This window comes from Cydia amplana, chromosome 5, assembly GCF_948474715.1.
Source record: "Cydia amplana chromosome 5, ilCydAmpl1.1, whole genome shotgun sequence".
In the NCBI taxonomy this organism is placed as follows: domain Eukaryota; kingdom Metazoa; phylum Arthropoda; class Insecta; order Lepidoptera; family Tortricidae; genus Cydia; species Cydia amplana.
Window position 1 is genome coordinate 1,875,997 of NC_086073.1, and position 20,426 is coordinate 1,896,422.

General features: G+C 38.3%; 2 protein-coding genes across 3 annotated transcripts in view; both read left to right on the forward strand.

Annotated features, from left to right (window-relative positions):
- LOC134647793 (putative mediator of RNA polymerase II transcription subunit 26) overlaps window positions 1-14,840 on the forward strand; it is a 29,488-nt gene extending 14,648 nt beyond the window's left edge. The window contains exons 2-6 of one of the 2 annotated variants that reach the window (XM_063502115.1): window positions 7,216-7,339; window positions 12,394-12,597; window positions 13,178-13,417; window positions 13,780-13,989; window positions 14,643-14,840. In XM_063502115.1, the coding sequence (XP_063358185.1) occupies window positions 7,216-7,339; window positions 12,394-12,597; window positions 13,178-13,417; window positions 13,780-13,989; window positions 14,643-14,801 (937 nt within the window). In that variant the 3' untranslated portion in view covers window positions 14,802-14,840. The remainder of the gene's footprint in view (window positions 1-7,215; window positions 7,340-12,393; window positions 12,598-13,177; window positions 13,418-13,779; window positions 13,990-14,642) is intronic. The other variant, XM_063502116.1, reaches the window with a different exon arrangement.
- A 2,764-nt stretch (window positions 14,841-17,604) lies between these two features.
- LOC134647789 (uncharacterized) lies at window positions 17,605-19,070 on the forward strand. Its single transcript, XM_063502110.1, has one exon. The coding sequence runs from the start codon at window positions 17,677-17,679 to the stop codon at window positions 19,036-19,038; it is 1,362 nt and encodes a 453-aa protein (XP_063358180.1). The 5' UTR covers window positions 17,605-17,676; the 3' UTR covers window positions 19,039-19,070.
- The last annotated feature ends 1,356 nt before the right edge of the window (window positions 19,071-20,426 follow it).

Consider the following 20,426-nt stretch of genomic DNA (forward strand, 5'->3'; position numbering starts at 1 on the left):
TTTGCAAAAACTTAGAAATAACCATATTTTTCGAATTATTTTATACTCGAAATGTAGGACTCAGTTGTGTTTTTAGGGTACGACTTCGTATTATTAGATTGCCCAATTAGAAATGAAGTAATTAGCAAAGAACGAAAAAATACCGTTTCCGTTCCCATACAAAAAATACCGGTATCCGATCCCTGACCTGTATAACTGGTTTGTGATATGCAATAAATGATTCTAAAGTCTATTTTTTTATTCCGTAGACTGAAATGACAGTTAATAGTATGAACATGAAATGTCATTTCATACTATTAACTGTCATTTCAGTCTACCGAATAAAAAAATAGACTTTATTCTATTATATTCTATTCACTTAAAAGATTAGTGATGAGCACACATCGGTAACTCGTGGCACTTAGGTAGCACTTGACAGTTTCTAACAGACTAGTGATGTGACAATGTTCTTCCTATACGAGTCGAGAAAAAGAAACCACTAAAAAAAGGAATCAATTAAACTAATCTTCACATCGGTATGTGTACATATAATATACCTAACTATAAATGTTAAATATCGACTCGATACATGTTCCGTGAACACATTAAGTCTTACCGTGCGAGATCGAAACCATATGTGGTCGCCACTGAACTCCCCAGCCACTGACCACGTGCATAGGTGTGTCGTTTCGGGTACACACCGACCATAAAGGCCTCAAAATGTAGTATATAAAAAAATGTACTTAAACAAGTTTTAAAGGTAATTTGAACCTATTAAGTTTTTGTTGTATGGCAATGGGCGGACTGGCGGATGTATACATGAAAATTAACGACGAAAAGCACAATTTCAAAGTAACAACTGTTTATAGAATTTGGCATCGGCACTTAAAGAGACTCCACGCTAACGTCCCGTCTCCCGAGAGTCCCGAGCGTCGGCGTCTAGTAAACTCTATCGGCTCGGCCACGACATTGAGCGACTTGCGACGGCGGCAGCGATAACCATAGTTTTGAGCGAGACAAAGCGATCGGACCTTTCGTGGGTACCTATGGTTGTCGCTGCCGCCGTCGCAAGTCGTTCAATGTCGTGGCCGTGGCCGAACCGTTAAGGCTCGACGCAACGTTGGCGCAACTCCGCAGCGAAACCATTTAGCCGACGCTCAACAGACGCGTGGGGTTTCTTTTTAACTAACTGGTCGGTACACACCCAGTCATTATCACATGTGGAGCATGTCAAATACCATTAGGCGCATACTTCACGTGGTCAGATACCAACCGGATCCGAGCGTGCCAGATACCGATACGCAATCAATTTGAGCCGCGTTTTGGCGTAATTGCGGGTAGTTTGGTGTGATGTGACCTTGATGTGCTGTCATGGTGTTATGTAATGTGTAATAAGTTGTCTCAATTAGTAAGTAGATCATCAACACACATTAATTACCTACTTATCATACCGCAGTCCGAGGTTACAGGTGCGGGAATGATTTCTTTCTTTGTATAACTTTCTCAACTTCGAATTTGTAACTGTAATGTAATGATGTACCTAGGTATTATCTCTGTACTGCCTCTCTCTCTCGGAACCTCGCTTCCTTATTGCCAGTTTAACAAACAGTCTATATTAAATTCGAGTGTGAGACTAATTTTATGTCATTTATTCAGGGTATACGGTATACAGAGTGGCCCTAAATTACGTTACAAAAAATGGTACTACCTACGCATATAGTTGATACACAAATGTTTGCTGTTTGTGTATCAAAGCTAAATAAGAATAATATTTTGTAGTTAAGGTTTTATTTTAGTTCAGTCATGGAAGTTTTAATTTTTTACATTTTGTATAAGACGGGTGTAATTAAGAAAAACATTCCTAAGAACATTTTTGGGCCAATACACAAAATTACAGAACGATCTAGATATTTACGTGGTCATAGTCACCCTACATGAATATTAATCGAGAATAATCAAGCAATGCAAGCTAATTCCGTGCCAAAACGGCTTTCTAAACTGTCTCGAGACCAAGTGCGTAAAACACTTAACTAACCGCGCTCAATGATGGCAATTTAAATAAGTACATTTATTGCGCTAATATCTCTGGGAGATAAGCGAGTGTGTTACAGTATCCTAGACATATCCATATGTATAGTTAAATAGTTAGATAGTTATGTAACTTCTCTTTAAATAATAAAATAATTTAAAAAAAAAACATAAATACCTACGTAATTTTTTTTAAAACCTGCAACTCGAAAAGCGACATGCGAGTTGCCGCCCCACCAAAAATCTGTATGTATTTTTGTATGCAGGGGTGGTAAGCCAATAGTTTTGCTGACTGTACTTAAACTCCTTTTTGAAGAAACCCATACTGTTCTGGTGCCCATAGAGTAAACCATTCTACAGCCAGAGGAAAATCTCATAGTGGGCGACCATTATGTTATCCGAACTTTTATTTCTCAGATTTATGTTTTACCGTTGAGGAAATAAAAAACATTTTCCTGCCGATCTATGATACATAGGTACGATAAAGCTACATATATACAGGGTGTAATCTAAAACGTGATACAAGATAATCAAACCTGAATCTTTTCATGATTTTGAACAACTTTTACTATGTGGTCAACTTTGTAATATTAAAAAAAATTGAGCTGTTCCATAGATATTGTCAAGGAGAGGTAGACAAAAATGTATGGCAAAGATTTTTTTTATTGTTAATTTACAAAGTTGACCCCATAGTAAAAGTTGTTCAAAATCATGAAAAGATTCAGGTTTGATTATCTTGTATCACATTTTAGATTACACCCTGTATAAGTAAGATGATGAAACCTCCAAATTACAGTAGCCTCCTCATAACAACACCAACTACAAAACCTACTGTTAGTACAGTAGTACTGCCGCAAAACCTGTTTCCATAAGCTGCGGTTACACAACCGTCGAAAGTGAAATCTGAGGTAATGTCGCATCCACACGCAAGCTCCTGTTTGCACGTGCACCGGGCGAATGCTCTTATTATTTACATACGATGGCCCTGTATGGATTAAATAAGTAGGTATTGTTGTTGAAAACTCATAACAGATACCTATATACTTACTCGGTGACTTTCAACCCTTGTCATTGCTCTGTATGGTAAAAACATAGATCACACTGAACAACTTTAATTATAGAAACAATTTAAAGAAATTGCGTTCATGAGATCACTAGCTCTAGCTAGGTTATCTTTTGGATTTTTGAAAGATATTTTATTGCGGTTTTGGGGTGTGATTTCTCAGTAAAAATCTTTTAATGTCTATGACTATAATATATCATTCAATTTATTACAGTTTGAAAAAACAACCTTTATATCACTTTTTGCTTGTTTCATAGACACTTCTTAACAACTTTCTATCAAGGCGACCCTAGTTGGGTTTATTATGATTTAGAATCATTTATTCATCAATTGTATACTAGGTGTTATATTATTATATATCTGTTCAAAACGATGTGCTCTTGAGCCATAGTATAGGAAATATTAGCAGTGCTTACAGGTATAAAGTTTTGCCATTGTATAGGCAATTTAGCAGTGTTTACAGGTGTAACGTTGTAAACCTAGTCGCAACATTCATTATTGTGGAAGAAATTTTCTCGCAACGCCGATGAGCAAACAGTACATAAATATCGCATCTGTGTGTCTATTAGTTATTGTTATATTTAGGTATCATATTTTGCGTATAATTCAGAATTTCACTAATCTACATTTAAAATTATTGGCTTGTCCCGAGGCTTCAAAAATGGCTCCCAATTTGCATTAGGTAAAAAAACCTATCTTAAGGGACCTTTGTGAAGCCAAGATAACAATCGTGTTAACGACAAAAGCCAATCCGAAAAGTAACAATTAATGGAGATAACTGTTTCAAAAAATGACTTAATCAACTGATAATTTCCATACATTATTCAAGTTTCGTTTAGCGTTTTCTATAAACGATTGTCACTTGTCTAGGCGAGAACGACCCGGCGCGTGACAAGCTGCGCCGGCGCGTCACGCCGACCGTTTCATTGTCAAGAGCCCGGGCAATGTCAGCCACTAATTAATCGGTTGCGAAACTTTGCGCCAAACTGGCTGATGAAACGTTTGTCTTTTTAACTTTTTGCTAGACGCACTTTTCGATTTGTCAATGTGCAATATGTTGTTGACAACATTTAGTGATGTGAAAATTGTGTCAGTACCGTCTTTACCATAAGGGCACACGGGGCCTGTGCCCAGGGCCCCCATCCTCAGGGGCCCGAAGGACAGACAGTAACAGTGAGCAACCGGGTTACGTCAGTTACGTGCATAGAAAGTGAGATCCTACAAAACATTGACTTTGAGGATATTTTTACTTTCCAAAAGGGCCCCAAGTTCTTGAGTGCCCAAGGCCCCAGCATAGTTTAAGACAGCCCTGTGTGCAGCGAGCTGCAATTGAGTGGATTTATTCATAAAGTATCCATAATTATAATTTTGCGGAATGATCGTCTGAGCCCGCGACCTGAGTCTGTTTGACTCATCCACGAAAAAAAACGAAAGGGGCAATGAGCACCCGCGGGATAATTTTTCTGTGAGCGAGTTGCCCACAAAGGATAGGACTTGTTGAGCAATTCACACATTTAATACATGCTTAATGGCTAGTCACCTAAGTACTTAATGTAGTTGTACTAAGTACGGCCAATATACTTTAACTTTTGCTTTTACATTGTACAAAAGACCGTAGGCAGCTCCGTGGGTATTGTGAAGCCTTATTGGCTCGCCGAAGAATTAAGAAACTATCAGAACCGATTGTTTGCTAATTACATTTTAAATCATGTTAGCGATGCTAGGAACAGTTTTTGTGTCATAGCCTCATTATACTAATAGGATCAATTCTTCGACTTTAGAAGTAGGCAGATACTTAAGTTAGATAAGAGCATCATGGAGAAAGCCTTAAAGTAGGTCTACAAAATTTAATTAAATGATCGAAAGATACCAAAGTTGTCAATGGAAAGAATTAGAAACCTAAAGTTCGACCATTCCCTAATGGTCGTCTGGAAGAGATCGCTCTTTGGCGATAAATCCATCTATAAATATGAGTTGTTGTTATTTGAGGTGTGCAATAAAGAGTAATGTATTGCTCTATTGCACTTACGAATCCATCCGGTTTAGAGTCAGTGCGGAAAGAGAAGAGTCGTGGAATGTATGGGGCCCAATACATTCCACGACTCTTCTCTTTCCGAACAGAGTCTAGTTTATAAAGTTAACTGTAAACCTGTTCGTATCAAAACAAAGTGTGTTGTTAAAGTAAAATAAGTGGGACAACTATAAGATAAATCAAGTTATCTGTAGTCTATCTACAAGTACATGCATGTTTTCTTAAAACACTTGACATTTACTTATAAACTTTGCTTCGACGAAACTGTGTAAAAAACATCGTGTCTGCCGCGAAAATTGTTGTGACATTTGTGACACACCGTCTCGCAATGGTTTTGTCTCTTGTGAAGTTAACCTTTACTTTGTTTTCTATTTTTACCGGTAGCTGTCAGATTTTAAGCTGTTGCCAATCAAATAGATCTCTTTATTGAGGAAAATAATCCGTTTTTATAATTATTTTGCTTCACACTACAATATATTGATTACACTGGTTAACTGGCTGACCAGGAATTCCACAATAATACTGATATTATGAATGTGGAATTTACATAAATTGGTTGTGAAATTTGCAAGCAATCACTATTATAGGTAGGTGCTCAGTACAAGTACATAAGTAGTACCTACTTTTTTTTCTTTTCCTTCTTTCATTTCAATAGCTATTTGAGTAAATATTTCATTTAAGTATTATTTAGCTCTTTCCTGTGTAAATAAACGCAATATAAAGCCTAAATTTTCTTGCTGGACCATTATAGGTACAAGTATGTGGTATGTGCAAACTTTCTATTTCCTAAAATATGTATGATGAAAGAAAGCTTAAGTAAAATGTACCTACTAAAATCGTTAACTTTCATGATGTCAACGCGAAAAATGCCATTTTCGCGAACATTTTTGACCCAGGTGCATGTGCTAAGAACTAAGAATAAGTTATGATTAGAACATAACAAAAGAATGATTGTTTGCTGAACCGTGTCTTTATTCCTTCTGAATCATTTCGCAGGTCGATTATCAAACACGATTCCATTCATAGATTAAAAATAAACAATGTTAATATAATACCGAAGTGTGCCAACCAGATTATTTCAATCTTTGGTCACGGGCCAGATACCTACCAAACGATATTACTGTTAAAGACCTGCGCAACGGACAGCCAATACGCAAGTTTCTATTTCACGAGTCAATGCTTCCGACGGAGAAAGCACTAGAATGTTCAGTTTAGAAATTATTTCTACTAGAACACCTATTGAGAGTGTTCGCAAAAAAAGACAGATTATGTAAGAGATTGTTATCAATAAATAAACCAATTTGCAGCTTTCTTCGAAGTAATTATGACTCCATAAATATCTACTTGAATGCCGCGCCCTGGAGCATTGGCGCAACGAAGTAACACCTCACATTGCTTCCACTGTTCCAAAACAGCACATATACCTTTGAGCGTCAAATAAGCAAAAGACCTTCTTGACACACATGAATCTTGCCGGAGGCACTAGCCCATGCTCTTGGGTAATCGATAAAAACAGGATTTTCGCCTTTAATGAATACAGATAAAGTTGTCCCCTGATTTTCCCAACGGCAATGGTAATTTGGCAGCTGTCACCTGCTGGCCTACAAATTCGTTTCTTCGTGTATGGACACCGAGTGCGTAATTCCCTACCGGTTGACATTTCGGTTGATTATTTTGTTAAGTAACCGCTTTTTATGAGATCGTAATGAATGGTTATGGTTGAATAATATACCGGGTCTGAACTGCATACAGGCAGGGCAGATGACATCATACGTGTAGGGTGCTTTTGGAAAGGATTTCTGACAATGACGTCATTAAAAACAAAAGGTAATAAAATTAATCGCTTTTGAGATTTTGTACGTTTGTTGGCACTTAATGATTTAAATTTTTATTATAAATTTTAATATAAGTAACGGACTTAATATACGGACCCCTTGGAACGCGAGTCCGACTCGTACTTGGCCGGTTTTTTCTTCATGACGTGTAGTAGAGCTATGTTTTCACAAAATAAGCAAACATTAATGCCCCGCCACTGATGGTCAAAGAGCTGTAACAAAGCAAAGCATAACCATAAAATATGGCCTTGTCCTTAAAGATATTTCCTTGGTTGCAGGTGGTGTTTATTCCTGGCGCTGGTAGCGCTGGCGGCGCGCGCGCACGCCGCCGAGGAGGAGGATCGCGTGCCCGACATGGGCATTGAGGACGAAGAGGAAGATGAGGTCGCTCTGGACCAGGAGGTATGTTCGTCCTTGAAACGAAACGGTAGCCAAGGTGACAATCGCTATCGCTTCGACAACAAAACGCTTTGTGTCTCTCAATCGCTCTTCCAGCATATTAGTGCGATAGTGACAGATACGTTTCGATCGCTACGGAGCGTAAGCGGATGGCACGTTGGCTACGCAGCCAGTCTTCATAGATTCCGTTGACTTACTATTTTGCACAAATTGTTAAAGTTTTTTATATTATGATTATGGCACGACCCTGACTGACAGTGCATCTCGCTCTAAAAAGTTCCATCTATTTCTCCAAGATGCCATCATCAGATCATGATGATTAGAATGGGACTAACTATTAAGACCCTTTAAAAAAAAGATTTTTATCATTCTTAACTACGAACCCTAAAAGACCGGCAACGCACTTACCTATAGCCCCTCTGATGTTGCGGGTGTCCATAGGCGATGGTAATCGCTTACCATCAGACGATTTATCTGCCCGTTTGCCTCCTATATCATAAAAAAATCGGGCCAGCCGTCTTCGAGAAATCGGGAAAAATACCTGCATAAAATCCTAAAAATAAACAAAAAAAAGCTTCTGTCGAATGAGAACCTCCTCCATTTTGAAGACAGTCAAAAATCTCGTGCATGGATGTATTCTTACTGGACACTGGACCTAAGTATGTAATTGTACAAAGCAATAGCATTCTGTAAATCGCCGTATTATCTTGATAATTTAGCTTATTAGGTATCTCTTCAATGCAACTAATATCCTCAATTAAGTTCAACCTACATGGCCGGAAGTCCCGTCTCCGTCTCCAGCGTTACATATAACTCTACAGATAGGATCTGCCACTGTATCCATCACTACACATTATCTTAGATCTTAGATAAATTGATAAACGTTTGCTTTAGTTTCCAACTCTAACACGATTAAATTTAGGTCCAGAATAGCTGGAACTATCTCGATGGTCTACTCTTTTGTTTTTAAAAAGCAATATATTGCGCCACGGCGAAGACAGGTGTGTTGAAGCTTTCAGATTTAGAGCGATATCGATACAGTTTCGCAAAAATAGTCCTTGTGTTACCGATAAAAGGATTAATTTTGCTTGATATGTGACAAAGACAGGGTGGGTTTGCTTTCGATGCTGTCCATCGGATAAAAAGAAGCTATTCGAAACCAATTAAACGCTAATAGGTTGTTTGTTACGTGTATTGGAAGATATAGTAATTTGATTTATGTGATAGCACAAGCGTTTAAGATAGAATAGATAGAATAATAGTTGCATAGAAGACGAAAGCAGGAAAAGTTAGGAAAAATTATATAGAGGCAGTAATAAAGTATTATGTATAAAAAAGTTAGATCGGAATCGGAACCTATCTAAGAAACTCTTAGATTAGGATGATAGTGTTCAGGACGGCCTGTAGTGGTAAACTAATCATACCTATCCACAATAAGCATTTTTTAAATGTAAAGATGTCTGATTTTCACAATAGCAACGGGAATTTTGACGACTGGTCTGGCCTAGTGGGTAGTGACCCTGCCTGTTAAGCCGCGGTCCTGGGTTCGAATCCTGGTAAGGGCATTTATTTGTGTGATTAACACAGATATTTGTTCCTGAGTCTTGGGTGTTTTCTATGTATTTATGTATTTGTATATTATATATATCGTTGGCTGAGTACCCACAACACAAGCCTTCTTGAGCTTACTGTGGGACTTAGTCAATCTGTGTAAGAAAGTCCTATAATATTTATATTTATTTATTTATTTATTATTTATTTATTTAATCTGTGATCTCGTATCGTCAATTTGTCACTGTGACGAGGTAGGTACAAAGTGGTACACAAATCATTTTCCTTGACTCTATAGTGAGCAAAGTAGCTTGAATTGATTGATTTAGTATGAACTTAGAGAAAGAAAACTTCTGTGCAGAGATACCAATACCCGGATAAGTTACCTACCGATATTCATGTTACCTACTTGCACTCTCCAGCCAGACAAGTTCAAGAAACTCGTGCGGGATCCGTTTACAATTTACATGGACGTGTTCAATGTTCAATACCACAGCATTAAACAAATTATCCGTTTTCCCGGCAAATAGGTAGATCGTGACCAAAAACACCGGTGCATTTTTTTTTCTTTTGGTGCAACGGCCTGCCACCAGTGAAAGTCGAGAGCAACTCATTATTTTTTAATCATCCTTTTTCAATCGATTTCTGAACGCGAAAGTAACGCCATGTTGACATTTTTTGGCGGGAAAGCGGACATTGTGCGAGCTAGAGCGTAGTGTTATGGGTCGGTAAGCAAAATTTACCATAGTGACCACAATGTTTTCTTAAAGTTTCTGATACAAAGCCATTTGAGAATTTGAGGGTTTTTCTATGAATTAAGAGTCATTATCGTAACTTATAAATTTATAAGATCAAAAAAGATAAGAAAAGGCTCTATCAAAAATATACCAATAAATAGAGTTTGTCTAACTAAGCTAACTATGCACCGAGTGGCACCGACGACTTGGCAAAGGAAAAGTGTGGCGGTGATAGACGTAATATTTTCTTTAAAAAAACATATTTATGGTATCGCATTCACACTCTGTTGCTATTTGCGATATCTCACAAATTTATCATAAGAGGTACCTATATACTCAATTGTTGTTTCTTACAACGTTTTAAACCACAGAGACGACTGAGATGCCTGTGTTCTGAATGTTTTATGCCTTGAAACAGGATAACCAAGGCAAGTTAATAAAAGATTTACACCGGCGTATGATCCAGTTCTTACATAAGTTTGCGCAAGCGCGTGAGAAAAGCGACGCGCCGCTGCGTTCCGTAATATGGGGCATTATCTATGAAAAGAGACCTTATTGTCGATGGCGCTTACGCCGCACAGCGTCGCGCGGCATTGTATTTATATCGGAGCATCGTTAATAATGGCGTAAGCGCCATCGACAATAAGGTCCCTTTTCATAGATAACGTCACATATACCCGTTGTTTACTTGTGCTTGTAGCAAAATTTACTTAGGATTTTACTAATGACACTTTGTTTTAATTGATGAAACTGTTTATTGCAATTTTTATGAGGTGTTTATGGCCTCTCGTCACTTATTGCAATCGTCTGTAAACTATTGACTAACCTATTCGAGAATAAGGATCAAAAACAAGCTCCTTGCAATCTCCAACTAAAGTAATGGACAAAACAGGTCAAGGAGAACAATAAGTTTAATAATTTGGCATAAATGATCATGAATAGGAGTCAATTCAATGGAAGCAAGTCTTAGGTACAACAGTCACCTGCAATATATGTTACTTTCCGAAGGCCGCAAATATATGTGACACGCTCTAATGCAGGGGTCACCAAATGGCGGACCGCGGTCCGGATCCGGACGGCCGACCAATTTTTTTAATAAACTCAAGGAGAAACTGACTAGGCCCCCTAAAAATTTTGCCGATCCCTGGAGCGTAGGTATGCGTTGGAAGACACGAAAATAATTGATGCTGCCTTTGTGGATAGGAAGAGGGAAACACGTGCCGGACGACATAATATATCGCGTTACAAACGACAAACGTGTGATATAATTACGTCGTCTCGCACGACCGCGTACGTATTATGCATCAGCTTGTAACATTGCCGGCTCATTGGCAGTAATTATTATAGGAATTATGTAACACGAGTGTTGCAGGGGTATTGAGGAATTTTTGATTGAAAGTTATAGCTTTATATTCGGTGTCATACATTTTATTTCATCATATTTCATGATCAAGATGTTTAATAAGCAGTTGGTATATATGTTTGTACTTTGTACCTAAGTGCAGTTGATGAACTCTACCAACTTTAATGGGGTCCAAATTTTGCTAAATAGGTTAAAATTTTTGGACAAACTTTTAGATCTTTCTGTCCTGACCAGCACGTAAATTCGGTCGAGGAGTATTTTTTACTTTCTGTCCTGAACATCAGAGCACAAAGGTACTTACTCGCTAATTTGATAGGTACCTACCGCAAGCGAAATTCCACAAAAGGCACTTCTTACGTTTATTTTACTTATCTAAAATTACAAGATACGAGTGTGATACAAAAATAACGTACTTATATACTTACCTAATAATAAAATTCTATGATAACAATCGTAAATGAAAGTTAAAAATTGTTCATAATTAGTCGCCCGGCTTTGTGCAACAGCAGGAAACATATTTAGCCATTGGCTCACACGATTACAAGAATTTAAAATTACCTATAAAAATGCCTTTTAAAAGTTTCGAAAGGAATTTCAAATTGCAATTGGTGTTGATTAATTTTATTAACGCATTATACATAAGTATCACGCTTGGCATTTGTAATCGGAACTTAACAATCAACCGCAATGTTAATTGTTATAGCTTTTAAACTGACACGATGTTTGGTAGCCGCTGATAATAAGACCTAATAAAGTATGTACAGTCATGTACAGGTAGATGTACAGTGCAGACAGCAATAGACGTGGTTGATTTTGAAAAAAAAAATTGAAAATATTAATTAAGCAAACAGTTATTACAATTGGTATCTAACCGCTCTAGGCACGCGTATCGCGGCGACCAATAACATATATAATATTGTTATAACTAAGTATGCTTCAGCCGGTATATTGACTCAATATCCCTATTGTAATCTGTATCTGTATTAGGCACGTAACGTGACTTTATTATTAATGGGTTCTATAAACAGAGTGATATAGAAGAATATAGTTAGGATGAATTAAACATTGTCATATATCTATACAAGGCCCTTAAAATTTGTTTTGAATACATCTATTGCCTTGTCTGACTGCAACTATACATATATTATTATACCTACTCTTTGAACTATGCACTCGGCACTTTTAATCTATCCTTTTGGGGCCATGTCAGTTACCGAAAAGACATTAACATATAAGTATAGGGCTTTCAACTTATTCAGATAGAACATAAGGCCTGGCAGTTTATTAAGAGCAAATTCCAAGGCCCATTTTCTAGTTCTCTCTCTATTGCCCTACGCCAGAGTTTATAGCCTAAGGATGAAACCTAAAAGTACATTTCTATTCACCAACACCCCTTTCGTTTCCAGGAAACGCGGAATCTCCGGCCCCGCGCCTACTCGCCCGGCGCCTTCTCAAACACTGTTCCTGCCGGGTTTAGACCCACGCCGTCTTTAGCTGAGCTGGCTGGATACCAGCAGAGACAGCAGCCTCAAGAGCAGGAGGCGTACATCGTGCAGCGGCAACAGCAGTATCAAGAAGAGAGGCAGCAGAGACCAGCGCCTCAGCGCAAGGTAATTTGAGTAGGGGTCTTCCAAGCTGCTGGGTTCTAATAGAAGCTTAGAGAGGTTGGGCAACGCCGTCTTTAGCTGAGCTGGCTGGATACCAGCAAAGACAGCAGCCTCAAGGGCAGGAGGCGTACCTACATAGGGCAGCGGCCTCAGCGCAAGGTAATTTTGGCTAGTGGTTTTCCATGTCAATATTGATCATCTATCGGAAGCCTTAACCCACGCTCTTGCGTGCCAGGACCCACTCCTTCACTATAGGTATCTAAGATAGCTGGACGTAAGCAGAAACATCGGGAGATCCTATATCATTATTCATTTATCTAATAAGTGGAGTTTTAAACAATTTATTTACTAAATTATCATTTATTGTTCAAAAGAAAACCTTACTTTAGAAACGTGAACTTTTTTTTTATCATACTGATATTAGGTGAGTAAAAAAAGTAGAAAAGGCGAACTTAATTCCATAAGGCACAGGGCATTGACCACCGTCATCATGGGCGGGACAGCAATATAAATACGCGCGTGCGATACTTACCTAGAGATAGCAAATGCGTCCTTACACTAAAATTAACTTTTTTTCCGCTAGCACCCGCAACAAGATCAACACCAAAGGCTCCAGCAGCAGCAAGAAGTAGAAGAGGAACTCGAAGAAGAGAAGGAGGAGCCTGACCGTCTCCAAGCCTTACTCGCGCAGTCCAAGTTCGACTGCGGCAACAAACAGTCCGGGTACTACGCTGATGAGGAGCTCAACTGCGAGGTGTTCCACTACTGCCAGGATGCCGTCAAGCACTCCTGGATCTGCCCTGAGGGATTCTCCTTCCATCAAGTAAGTTGCTCTAACCACTCCCAGAGGAACGGCAGGAATTAAAACTTAACAAGTAACAAGAAACCAAGAAAATCTAGATGGATACATGACAAAAAATGAGACAAGAGGAAACCAGTACGGATATGATGGTCGTTCTTGTCTACGTGATGTCCAGCGTGATAAAGCGGTATCCGTCACTTTCATTCGCGCTCTGTTTAAAAGTGACAGATATTTTGTCACGTGGATGAAGCCATCTATAATAAGCCTGCTGGGGCTTAAGCACTTGTATAGAAAACTTAACGGGTCCCGACTCTTAAGGGAACCTAGGACCTTACTTAGACTATCCATCTTACCTACACCAAAAACCTCCACCGTTTTTCCAGGTCCACCTGATCTGCATGCCGCCAACCCACGACAACACCTGCAAGGGGTCATCCAAGTACCACTTCGTGAACGAGTACCTGTATAAGCCCATAAACGAGGAGGAGGTACAGCGCAAGCCCAACGTGTCGCTGAGGTACTCCGACCGGTATTACCCCGCTGAGGTGTACAGGGACGACCGGTACGACGGCGAAGACGAGGAAGAGGTAACGGTTTGATTTATTATGAGGGCTATTTGAATTCAAATCTGAGGGGAATATGGTTCTGAATGAATTCAGAGTGCTTAACGCGATAATCGGAAGTCAAGACATTTTGTTATCTGCCTCTCTATCGTTCGAATATGCAAGCGATAAAGAGGCAGATATATACCTAACGTAATTTCAATTTTTATTTTATCGCGGTAGAACCCCATGCAGATGTGCTTGGGGATCAAAGCAAATGAAAATGAAAAGAAACAGAAAAAAACATAAATGTCTCGATATAAAATCGATTGGTTCCTAAATATGTTTTTTTGGCTTAACCGCAATCTCAGTCAGTTATACTTATTTAATCCCAATCTGGGATGACTGATGATGCTTGAGTTTTGAGGAAGCGGCTGCTCCAAAATACCTTAACTAACTGTACCTACCTATAGTTCCTTGTTTTTGAGCATTAGAAAGAAGGTAAACAATCTTGACATATATTTTTATTTAAACGAACTATAAACACTATAGTTAGTTCAAACGGCAACTATATATATAGGTAGCTAATAAGCCACTGTGAAAACGCCCAGAAATAGGGGGATAAATGACAATCGTCAAGTTGTAATGGCATCATACTCTGTCTAATAGGTATCCAGCATTTAATAAGTTCACCGTTGTTTCAGGAGGAAGCCCCCCGCCGCCACGCCCCTCAGCAGCTGCAGCAGCTGCAAGAGCGTCCAGCACAGCGGCAGCACCAACCCCAAGTGTTCCGCTCCGCCGAGGAGGTCAACATCCCGCTAGTCCAGAGGCGCCCGCAGCGACCCTACGACTTCGACTTCTAAACCGCCTGCTGGCCAGAACTTAGCTGTTTAAAGTAGCTAAGGATATATGGGGTTACTACATCTATCCTTTTTCAGGACAGAGATACACGATAAACTAAGCTACAAAAGTATGTCTATCTATTGACTCTGATAAATTCAGATCTCAGAATTTATCAGAGCCATATAGCCAATACGAGAAGACCATCAGGCTCAGAATTAAATGTTTCAATAGCTCATAGACTTAGGGTGGGTTGCTCCTAAACGCCTGTCACCGTCAAAGCGTTCGCTACATATTATTGTATGGGAATTTTCATAGTTCTCCGCCGAGTGATGTTGATCAGTCTGTCAGATGTGGTTGGTGGAACTGGCCCTTAGACCATCACATTGTAATGATGCCAAAGGCCAGTTGTTACTTGACTGCGCCTCTTTCACAGATGATAGTACCTTACGGAAGACTACAGCAACAATAACACTACTACTTAGGCACTTACGTAGGTAGGTACTGTTGTGTTCGTGGGGAGTAGTTTCCACAGCTCCCAAAGATGTTCTTGGAAACATAAATCGTAACTTTTGGTTAATAATAATAATAGGCCTTTACCATCTGTGTCAGATGTTTAAGCAGCATCCCGGTTACGACACTTGTGTTCGTGGCTGTAAAGCCCTATACGAGAGAGGATCCCTCGGCCACACACGCAGCAGGTGTATGCTCCCCCAGGTGGGCGGGGGTTGGAGGCCTGCTCGTGGCGCCTCATGCGTTTTTCTTTTAATGAGGAAAACCAGGCATCGTCGTGCTTGGATTGACCATCATGAATAGCACGACGCCACATGGGTCGGTCTTCGGCCAGTTTCTGCCATTGGTTGCATGAGATGTTAAAAGCAACCATGTCACGTTTCGCGCAATCTTTAAAGCGCAGTATTGGCCGCCCGACCGATACCCGAACCCGAGCCCGAACTTTTGGTTATCGTGTTATAAAAAGCTATTAAATGTCCTCAGCTACTTTATAGTTTCGTTGGTCAGACTAAGTACCTTTTATCGCTGATCAAGCCTTCTTCCGTCTCATTCTTACTTGAAAGATTACGCTTTGAGTTAGCAATAAAGGGTATTTTATTGTAGTAGTATAACACTCGCGAACTTCTTAAAAAAAAGCGTTGGAAGGTACAATGTTATGTACTCTCATGGAGGTTTTAGAAACTATTCATTATAACCTGATTTCATTGGTTAAGACTGGATTTCACCCAATGAGATGGGACTATTTTGTGTTCGCAATGTGTATTTAGACTTTAAGTAATCGCCTTGTAGCCACATCATAAATAAATCCTTCACTCTTTCTCCTAGGTAATCTAGGTATCCATTATTTTGTACAGCAACAGCGTCAGTTGATATTGATAATCACTGCTAGGGTTAAATCTTATTTATGTTTCTGTACGATAAAGTATTTGTTCGTAATAAGTTACAAATTAGGTTTAAGCTAGTCTTTATGTAAGGTTTAAAATAAAAACATGGTTTGTAATAACGTCTTTTTTTCCACATCCCCTGAGGACAAGAGTTTAGAGGTCGAAGATAGGAGAAGAACATAATATATACTTGGTCAAGCAGATCTTGTCAGTAAAAAAGGCGGCAAATTTGAAAAATGTAGGCGCGAATGGATATCGACCCATAGAATTTTTTTTAATTTCGCGCCTTTTTTACTGACAAGATTTGCTTGACCGTCTACATTTGTGTCCAAGATTACAGCGGATTTGAATATAACGGGGAATGAGCTATCGAGGTATCCACACAAATCTACAAATTTTATCCCAAATATAAATAAGTAATACATCTTAGAAATCGACGCCCACTCGCGTTCGCGGATTCCCGACGCGATTCGCGCACGAGTGTGGAGGGGGCTTGAGGAGAATTTTCGGTAATAATTATAAGTTGGTCAAACCAAATTGTCAGTAAATAAGAACAAAAAAAATATACTCATCCTTGTTTTTTGGGTGCTAGTACTAGTGTAAGACAGAGATAGTATGATTCTCTGTCTACGTTTGAAAAAGAAAAAGGCGGCAAATTTGAAAAATATAGGTAAACCATCTATATATAGATGGTCAAGCAAATCTTGTCAGTAGAAAAAGGCGCGAAATTCAAATTTTCTATGGGACGATATCGATATCCCTCCGAACCTACATTTTTCAAATTTGCCGCCTTTTTCTACTGACAAGATCTGGTTGACCAAGTATATATATATTTTTTTTTTAATAAATAAATAAATATTAATAAATATTATAGGGACATTCTTACACAAATTGACTAAGCCCCACGGTAAGCTCAAGAAGGCTTGTGTTGTGGGTACTCAGACAACGATATATATAATATATATAAATACTTATATACATAGAAAACAACCATGACTCAGGAACAAATATCTGTATCATCATACAAATAAATGCCCTTACCAGGATTCGAACCCGGGACCATCGGCTTCATAGGCAGGGTCACTACCCACTAGGCCAGACCGGTCGTCGAATATATTATATAAAGCGCCATCTATCGTGAATTTAACTTTTACGTAGTACTATTAGTTATTCTGTGCTTTTACTTTATTTATTTTATTATCTGGTCACATATCCGTTTACAATACATCGTGGAATGGAACGTGGACGGCTGTCAGTGACAGCCGTGACAGGTGAGAGAACATTGAACATTATCATTCTTATCATTTATCAAAATGTTTACAAAATAAAAATAGCATGGAGACTTGATTATCTCGATTACCGGCTATTTTATTATAGTTGGCCATAACTGTTTAAAAAAAAATATTATAGTTCACTATCATGCATTATCCACCGTGTCATTAAGACGTGAAATATTCGAATAATATTTACAACAAGACCCATCTAGTGCAAGTTTATTAAAATGGCGCAATTATCCATAAGTGAAGTGGAAAAGTTGAACAATGTTGAATACAAACAATACCACGAGTTGTTTATGCAGAACAATCACGGATCTACAGCGCTTCATACATGCTTCAGTATATTCTTCACCATCCAGTGCTCTTTATATTGCTGTATTGGACATCGACGGGCGGGTTGGCAGCAATATTTATTGGAGTTTTCCGTCATAGTTTTACCTCTTATCGCTGTACACACTATACTTGCAGATTATCTCCTACATTTAAACCTTATTATTTTCTTTGTGTTATTACTTGAATATGTAAAGAACTATTCTAAAATTTATATTGTAAGGTCATTTACAAAATTAAATAGTTTTGGTACACAATATTTACATTTAGTGAGTATCATCAGAGCTCTGACATACCTTATAACTGTTTTATGTATTTTGGCTGTTGATTTTAAATGTTTTCCAAGATATTTAGCAAAGACTGAGCGCTTTGGTTATAGTTTAATGGATACTGGGGTAGGATTATTTGTGTTAATAAGTGGTATAGTGCATAAAGATTTGAAAAAAGATAACCTAAAGAGTATTGTTTATGGAAATGCTGTGTTAATTTCAGTTTTATTATTACTAGGTGTTGTTAGGTTTTGGTCGGTAAAACAATTAGATTATCAAGAACATGTGACGGAATATGGAGTCCATTGGAACTTTTTTTTTACTTTAGCCGTTTGTAAATTTATATCAACAGTTCTTTTGTTTTGCTCAAACAGAGCGTTATTGTTCAGTATACTGACAGTATTTGTACATGAAGTATTATTATGGTATAGTTTACAAGATTGGGTATTTAGTGACGAACCCCGCAGTTCCTTGCTATCTGCCAATCGTGAGGGCATATCATCCTGCCTCGGCTATGTCTCAATGTATTTATTCGCCGCACATTTAAAGACTGAGCTTAACAATAGGACTGTCACAAGATTAAGGTTACTATGTAAAATGGTTTTAGGGTCTATTTTACTTTGGGCTATATCCCAAATGATTCATTTATACCGGCCTGCATCAAGAACTTTAGCGAATGCAGGTTACTGTTTATATCTAGAGGCAGTTTTCTTAAGTATAAGCACCTTTATGTACATTATTGAGGTGTTGTTCCAAAATCCAGAAAATAAATTGTACTTTGATTTGCCGGAGATTCTGTGTATTGTAAATTGGAATGGATTGATATATTTCCTTGTAGGTAACTTAGCAACAGGAATGATTAATTTAAGTATGAGAACACTTCTTGTGTCTACAAGTAGTGCAATTGTTATTTTTGTACTGTATATGACATTTTTGCTAATAATTACTAGCTGTATTCAATCATTATTTAAACAATTGAAGAATTGATGAGGGATAATATAAACGAATTGTAAATTAAAGTTTTTTATTAATCAATAGAAAAATATGGACTTTAAGATAATTTAGACATAAAACTTCTACACACATACTTTATAAAAATATGTTTACACTAAAATGGTTTAAAAAAATGTCGGTTACTATTTGACTAGCTAGGGAATGCAATAACTGGTTACGGTTATGCCCGAATTTTAACCGATATTCGGATACGGTTATTTTCGACAAAAAATGATAAATATACAATCAAGTTACCTATTAAATGTACCATTACGTATGACGTGTTTCGTGTTTATGAATTATGATGGTGGCTATGTCAGCTATGTGCCGCCAGACGGGCGCCACTGTCACGCAAACAAGCAATATATAAGCATAAATAGACCTATTATATTACTTATACAGGCCACAAAGTAACAACCGTTATGTATTCTTGGTGAGATTATAGTATACCTAATAATTGTAGTTTCAGACCAAATCGGTAAGAGTTTAAAACATGCCAATATTGGAATGGAGTGTAATTAATATTTCTAAATAAATAATCTCACATAAATATTGCACACACTAAGATGATTGGCTTCATATTTTCTTCATAAGACATGTAGTCGCCATCAGATATATCGGAGCGGCCGAGGTGCTCAAAAATACACGCAATATGCCTTGACAATAGAGGCGTGTTCAGATATTTGTGAGCGCCTTGGCCGCTCCGATATATATGATGGCGATTGTATAAGGTAAACGTACTGGTGCTCGACGCGGTGCCAGTACAGTCGGCAGCAGAAGTTGCTGAGCGGGCAAGTTGTTCAAAATTACCTTGACACGCACTTATTCTCTTAACAATAAAGTCGCGTCAAGATCATTTTGAACACTTGGCCCGCTTAGTAACTTCTGCTGCAGAGTGTACATGCCATCTTGAAACTTAAGTCATTGTCAATAGAGGTATGACAGCAGGGTGTCATCTATTGGGCATTAGCATGTCGAGCACTAGTACGTTTACCTTACCCTTTACCGGCCTTTTTTGTTTAATCCAGTGGTTCCTAACCTGGGGGAATTACCCCCGTGGGGGTAAAACTGGTATTTTACGGGGGTAATAAGCTAACCTAATATAACAATACAACAAACGTACACGTTTTATTTTTAATTGCCATTGGGAGGAGGGGTAAAATCAGGTTCCCTAGTTAGTCATAGGGGTGACCGGACTGAAAAGGTTAGGAACCACTGGTTTAATCATTTGCGATGATAGTATTTACGCTATTACTATGATCATGATTATTATTTACTGGGAATGTATTACAGCTCTTATCACACTAGCGCCACAGCCGGATGTTCTTTTTCTAGGCTTTACTATAAATTCGGGTAGCGAGATATTTACAGTTAAACTAAAT

What these genes read in the sequence shown, in the direction of transcription:
- LOC134647789 (XM_063502110.1), top strand. Translation starts at nt 17,677, where the DNA reads ATGGCGCAATTATCCATAAGTGAAGTGGAAAAGTTGAACAATGTTGAA.